The sequence below is a fragment of the Stegodyphus dumicola genome, chromosome 2 (assembly GCF_044657685.1).
Source record: "Stegodyphus dumicola isolate Sdum_Otavi_A_Nest chromosome 2, ASM4465768v1".
In the NCBI taxonomy this organism is placed as follows: Eukaryota; Metazoa; Arthropoda; class Arachnida; order Araneae; family Eresidae; genus Stegodyphus; species Stegodyphus dumicola.
The window spans coordinates 149,981,674-149,989,376 of NC_140769.1; the positions used below are offsets into that span (position 1 = coordinate 149,981,674).

General features: G+C 31.7%; 1 protein-coding gene across 4 annotated transcripts in view; it reads left to right on the forward strand.

Annotated features, from left to right (window-relative positions):
• Positions 1-2,712, forward strand: part of LOC118184012 (uncharacterized) — a 62,839-nt gene extending 60,127 nt beyond the window's left edge. For all 4 annotated transcript variants that reach the window (XM_085811251.1, XM_085811250.1, XM_085811252.1 and 1 more), the window contains one exon: positions 1,729-2,712. In XM_085811251.1, the coding sequence (XP_085667377.1) occupies positions 1,729-2,661 (933 nt within the window). In that variant the 3' untranslated portion in view covers positions 2,662-2,712. The remainder of the gene's footprint in view (positions 1-1,728) is intronic.
• Positions 2,713-7,703: the final 4,991 nt, after the last annotated feature.

The window sequence follows — 7,703 nt, forward strand, 5'->3', positions numbered from 1 at the left end:
CATAAAGTAATGAACTTTCATTGTTAAGTACTATTTTGTTATCATTTGCATTATTTGAAGTTACAGTGAATAGTGTAATATACCAAGATATCATTACACAGGCAGTTTATTGTACTTCATGAAGTCGATAGCATAAATGTTAGTTCTGAAGTCGATGAGCATGAGTGTTAGGAAGATGGTACCACTTGTCATGCATCCAATGAGTCCATATAATTTCTATGTCAGTGTTTCAGCAATTGTATCATTTTAGAATGAGTAAGGCCCCTCATTCCCTTGACTTAATTTATTGTCCACAGACTTTTTTTCCCATTTGGTACCTTAAAAGAAAAAGCTGTACAAATAATTTATATACACTGAGGACCTAGAAAGGAACATTAGGATGGCAGTTAACAGTATTAATGAATGTACACGAGCTTCACAAAATGGTCTTAAATATGATAAAAAGAGAACACATATGCATTATAATAGGTCTGGCATTTTAAACTTTTGTTATAAAGACATGATTTGATGTTGCCTTTGTTTGATGCAAGACAATAAGTATTAGTAATAAATATTATATCTTTTGTGATATGTGCATTAAATATGCAAATATTACCTGTGACTCTGATGTGTGTATATTTTTTATCATCCTGTGTTACTTTATTAATAGACGAAGTGAAAGCAGTTTTTACAGCTGAAAATTTTCAGAAGTTTTAGATCATTATATATATATATATATAAATATTGATTATATTATCTTCTAAGATTAATTTTAGTAGAATTATCTTAAAAGAGTGAATCCATAGTTAGTAAGTTCAATTCCAAAAATTGTTTTAAAGTAACTTGAATGTAAATTGTTAAAAATGTTTAACAGGGACTTGAATTAAATAACAAAATTTCAATTGTAAAAAGAAATAAATTAAAAGCAAGTAATTATTGTCATTGATCGGAAATTACTTGACTTTTCAAGGGGAACAAACCAACTCCGGTTCAATGAACTATAATTAAGAAATAAATACGAAGGTGTTTTGTCCTTTGCTCAAGTAATAAGGTGATGCAATCTGCCAATTCAAGCTAGGCCAAATATTTCCGTGAATTGAAGGGATCAAGAACCAATGCAGAGCACCAAAGAACTCATTCCAATTAAGCATTTTCTCTAATTCAATTTTGAGTGAAAAGTAATTTTTGCAGTAAAATTGATAAATTACTAGAGTAATTGTCTCCCGGCTATTGGTTTGTTCCCCTTGAAAAGTCAACTAATTTCCGATCAATGACAATGATTACTTGCTTTTAATTTATTTCTTTTTACAATTGAAATTTTGTTATTTAATTCAAGTCCTCGTTAAACATTTTTAACAATTTACATTCAAGTTACTTTAAAACGATTTTCGGAATTGAACTTACTAACTATGGATTCACTCTTTTAAGATAAGTCTACTAAAATTAATCTTAGGAGATAATATAATCAATATTTCTTTAGTAAATAAATTATTATTAACTTACTTTGCAGCAATTGCGCAAGTAGTAGAATAACTCGATTTCGCACTAAGTGAATTTAAGATCATACATTATATATCTATATATATACACAATTAATATGGCAAATATTATCTGTAATTTTTTTCAATATGAATTTAATATCATTAACAGTCATGTTTTGGAACATACATTTTCTTGCTACACTTGTAATTTATTTCTGCTTATTTTTAATACGTTTTCCTCATATATGATTTTTTCCCCCCTATTCAGAATAATACTATATGTGTGCAAGATCCAATGCTGCTTACTCATAATGTTGCTGATCTTGTGGATTTTAAAACTTGCCACCGATTTTCTACAGAAATAATGTGTGCTTGCAGAATGTTTCAAGAAAAAATGTTCTTGAATCCTTCAGATGACAACTGGGGCTTGCCTGCGTTATTTGACAAACCAAAAAAGTATCAGTATATAAATGTGGTATCACAAATGACAGCTTCATTTTCCATACCATTTATTTTAGGAAATGTGAAAGTGTTTGATCAAAGTTTAGATTATGAAGAACCGATTCATTCATCTCAAATGTTGTTAAAAATTTTACAAGATGCGCTTCTCTTTGATTGTCGTGTTGTTGAATATACTGAAATTTTTGACATTTTGAAGAAACAAGATCAGATGAACTTAAAGGAAAAGGAAAGTTTGGAAAGTGCTCTTCAGTTCCGAGCTGAATTAGAATTTAATAAAAAGAAGAAATCAATTAGAAGATTTAAACCAATGGATAAATTACTAGAATATCCTCCAAATTTCAATGTTAAGCAATTTCAGGAACTTAATTCTAGTCACGAACTTATTCTTTGTGCTGTGTGTAAAACTTCAAAAAATACTTGGCATGGTAGAGACTTTGCCATAATAGACTTTGTTGCTGACAATTCTTTGAAACGTGTGTTAGAAAAAGAACACTTAATATCTCTCTACACTGCAAAACAAAATGAAGAAAATGCAAAACAGGTCTCAAAACAGAGTGTAGTAGAGACAAAATCGAAGCAATTCATGTTTTTATGTGAGTGTTATAAAGCAAAGGATAGTGAACAATCTTTGCTTGTTAATTTAAGAGTTCTTGAAAGAACATATTTTAATCCAGTTTTAGCTATATTTTTGAAAGATTTTGTACCTAAAATAATTGAAAAAATAAATAGCACTGCTTGACATCTATTTATTGAATTTCTAAATAGCAGGAAATAAATTTTATGAAATACATTTTGAATGTTTCATACTTCAGAAAACTGTTTGAATTATATAAATTAAGTTTCATTAAAATTAGTAAATACCTTAAACTTTATTGTATGAAAGTATTTAAATCATATAATAATTCACTAATGAAGTTTCACAATTAAAAAAAAAAAAATTTTTGCTTTCTGTTCAAACTGTTATATATGTTTTTTAAAACCTCAGAGGAAATCTCATGGAAGTTTTTATTGTTTCAAGTGTACAGCTTATTCTGACAAAATTAAATATTTATGCAAGCTCATGCACAACTGATAATGAATGGATAGCTATGTCTTGAAAAATTCTTTCGTTTATTAAAAAAGAGCACAGATTTTTATGTGGCATTAATTTACCATGAAATAATTAAAATAATTCGCCTAAAAATAACCTTAATCTAATCTAGATTCTGAGTAGAACTATCGATATGAAGGTTGATAAGACACAGATTCACCTTCTTCTTTGGGGAGGGGGGATGTGCAAAATAAGAAAAGCTACAATAATTTTTGTGTCAAAAGCTGTGGGTGGAGCAAGGCAAAAACAAATATGATTTCATCTGTCACAGCTGAAGTCCAATAATCCAGCTTATTTTGGGGTTTTTAGAGATGCTAAGTAAAATTGTATGATGTCACAAAATGATTTTTTCCCACTTTGTTGAATGTATTGACGTATAGAAAGAAGAAAGAAAAAAAAAAAAAAAATGCATAATTACTGTGGAATTACTATGGAAATGGAGAAAAGTTATTAGTGTTTTCAAGTACCATTTAAGCATTCATCTGCCATCTATATTCTTCTCTCTCTTTTTTTAATAGAACTTGAATATTCATTAATTCCCAAATGTAATACTTTTTATTTTCTCCCAAATTTCTCAAATATATTTTTGCTTTACTTTCCTCTCATTAAGTGCTTCTGGATGATTTTTCTTGTTCGTCATTCTCCTTTTCATTATCAAGATTCTCTCTTTTATTTATTTATTTTTTTTGATTAATTATCGGTTTAGTTTTATAAGTGGCACAGACAGAAAACTTGTAATTTTCTTTCTGCCTTTTAATGTTATAATATTAAATGATCTAATACTTATTCTTCCTTTATAATATTGTTGCTTCCGAATGGGTTTGTAATAGATTGAATGCACAGAACCAATGATAGCTTGATAAAATTTTACTAAAAGGAACACTTTACAGTTCAGGAACTTTCCACAAAAATACTCATACAGCTCTTCTCAGTATTACAGAGCACCATCAATAGTTACACTTCAAATCACTAAGAACGTTAAACACAGCACAATGCAAAGCGCATGTAAGCTTGCACGGAGATATCTCAGTACTCTGTTCTCGATTCTGAAATGAGGAAGTGAGAGCAGATGCTCTGTCCAGTCTTATATAAGTTTTCACCTGGTAACCCAGAAATCTCCAGTTCCTTCTGTTTCTTGAAATTACTTACTGGAAGGCACGAGGGCCAGATACAGTTATAGTTATAAATAGGGATCAATTACATTTATTCAATCACAATACCAATTACTGTTATACAGGGACCAGACCAAAATGTCACCAAGTTTGGAGACTCTTGGTGACAAAAATGAGTCATGAAAAGGGTTAGTTTACTTAATGTTATATAGACCTGTTATATTATTTTTCCAACCTATTTATGTCATAGCCATTTACTGAATGTTATATAGACCTGTAATGTTATTTTTCTGGCAGAGTTTCGTTTCTTTCAAGCATTTCATGTTACATTATGCAAAAAATATTACAATTTCACATATAAATTCACTCAAATTATTTACATACATACACAATTTGTAAGTATTTGGTACTTTATTATTATAGCAGCTCCCAAGATTGAATCGCTGATCAACAGAAATATCTCGCTAAAATCTTGCCATTCGTCACATTTTTGCTCTTGCCACATGTTCTGATATTAGCATCATGTTTCATTTTTGCTAAAGTTTTCAAACTCATGTTATTTTTTTAAAAAATATTCCTTGTTTTCTTTTTTTTTTTTTTTTTTTTTTTTTTGTAAATATGCTGTTAATAATCTGTAAATTACTAAATAAAGAGGTAATGATTTTTTTGAAGTAAGGTGGTCTTTTACCTGACAAATGAGTATGCAAAAATGACCACTACATGAAACTAGTTAATGATGAAACCATTTGCAAGTGCAATGTTAAAAATTATTAAAAGAAGAAGCTCCGTGTTGGAAATTGGTCCAGTAGTTTCAGAATATCGGTCTTCACTGCTGTTATATTTATATATTTCTTGGGCAGAGGGCTTCATGTCCACCAAATAGTGTGAGAAACATTTTAATACGTGTAAAAATGCTAAAATTGATTGTAACAATTACGTGCAGGAAATATGCTCCCTACATCTGATTCAATGGGCAAATATGCGATCCGGATAAAGTAGTTGAAATCGATGAAAGTTTGTTCATCCACAACAGTGGATTTTTGGAGGAAGTTGGGAAATGCTTTGTCATTCAAATCTCAGAGATGCTGGTATACTTGTGAAGAAAGTTATTCAACATGTGTAAAAACAGAGTTCTGTTCAGACTGCTGGAAGAAATGTAAAATGGAGCAGTTAAGATGTATTTTGGCTTTACTCTGAGCCATAGGTACGATTTTGTAGATCCAACAATGGGTGTTCACACTCAAAATGTCAAAAGTTTGGTTTGGTTTAGCCAAGTTGTGTAAAATAAAAACCATTAAAGCATGGCTTGGCATCACCTCGAATCATATCTTTTGGAATTTATGTAGAGAAAGTACATAGGCAGAAATGATGTTCTTAGTGAATTCTTGAAAGCAATTTCAGAAGTGTGGCCTTGTCATAACAATTGTTAAAAATATTTTTGGGAAACAACATATGAGTATTATTATATATTGTGTTGTTTATTTTTACATTCACGCTTCATTAGCTTGGCGTCACCAAATAAGGTGGAGGGTCGGTATAATAAGGAAATAATAAATATTTTTATTCTAACTTTTCTCTAGTGGATTAATAACATATCTAGCTTTTGGTGAAGGGTTTAAACTCACATTCCTATTTAATTTCCTTATTAACATTTTTACCAAGTTTTGAAAACATTTTAAGTAAATAAAGATAAAAAACGCTGTATAAACGTGAGATTTTTAAGCTAAATAAGTAACTCAAAATAACAAAAATGCTTTATCTATTATTATATTTATAGTTTATTTTAGTTGATCTCATGACTACTTGCGCTTTGGTGACGAGACTATATGTTTCGGTTTTCACTGTGATTCATAACGTAATGTTTTGCTTGAGAATAATAATAATACGAAACAAAAACACAAAGTCATACAGTTCCATTGCTTATTATTGTTATTTCGAATCGCACCATCATAAGTTAATCTTCAATTTTTGAAATTTACCGACTGTAATTTTTTTACATTAAATTAAAATAATGTAGAATCATTTTTTATTATTTGCATTTTAATTTTACTTCTCCTTTTTGAATAAGTACTTCATATCAGCAATTCTATATCAGAGTTAAAAATTAGTATTTCTCAATTTACATCCAATTTCAGTGTTTTACAGTACATTTAATAAAAGTGACATATCTTATATGATAAATTTATGAAAAATTCTTGTCCTTGTGTAGAAGTTCTGATTCAGCCAAAATACAGTTCTAAGCATTTAAATGTTTTTCTGGAAACAATTATGCCAATTGGTGATTTTATTAGGAAAATGACAGAGAAATAAATGTTTATAAGGTAAATTAAAAGCATCAAATTCGGGAATCCGGAGAACGACCAAATAAGAGAACACAAGGCAGACGAAGGTCCCGACTGAAGAGCATCTGGTGTGGGGAATAGCCAGTAGTCTCGTGGAGAGCCCTGCGAGAGGCCAGTAAGAACAGAGATAACTTCTGATCCCAGTCCTGTTGATTTCTGGAAACCATCAAGGAGATGTTAAAGGTGGTTCGATTAAACCTCTCTACATGCTGCCTGATTGCGGATGTAAAGATGTCACTTGGGTTTTGTCTATGCTGAGTAGTTTGCAGAGTTCATTAATTACAGCAGAGATAAAATTCTTTCATTGATTGACGTGTAACAGAATAGGCACTCCGAACCTGGAAGCCCGATCTTGTATCATTAGCTTTGCTACCGTGACAACTTCTTGATCAGGAATAGAATAAGCTTCAGGCCACTTTCTAAAGTAATCAGTCACAACCAGGATATATTTCTTGCCATTAGCAGAATTGTGGCGGAGGTCCAAGGATATCGAATGCAAGAATCACTCCTACATTGTAGGTGTCTCAGCTTTCTTCGGCTTCGTTTCTTCAACCTTTTCCATCCTGTACAGGCATCACAAAATTGGCACCACTTTTGGAAGCCAGGTTTTGTATGCATCTCTTTAATGGATGATAACGGGTTCTAGGTTTTCTCCATATCAAATAACACCTACTATCGCTTTCTAGACTAAACCTGGACTCATACGTAAAGAGAACAGCGCTCCACTGATCAAGCGTCCAGTGGACATGTCGTGCCTACTGCAAACGATCCCTCCCATGGCGTGACGTGAGCGGCATGCAAATGGCTGGTCGTCTCGCATACAGACCACCTTCGTGAAGCCTTCTATGCACAGTTGACGTTGACACCAACTCTCCGGTGGCTGCAGCAAGGGAGGATCTATGAAGAGTCGGAGTAGCGGTTCTATTCCTGAGTGCACATAATGTCAAATATCGGTCATCAGTGCTCGTCGTAGCAGTTGGTCGTCCTTGGCTGAACCTCCTAGTGGCGTCACCATCGAGATAGATAAGGCCTGCGTGCTGAGTTACTACGTCACTGCTAGGGGACCGGTCTTCGAGCAGTTTAGCTTCTTTGCTAAACACCCGTTTTTCTAAACCTATTCTATGAAATTGCTATCTCATACTATAAAATCAGTCTAAAACAAAATTACAAGCGGCAATATAATGTTTTACAAAGCTTATACGAATATGAAATATTTTCATTTTCTTTTGCTGGTATT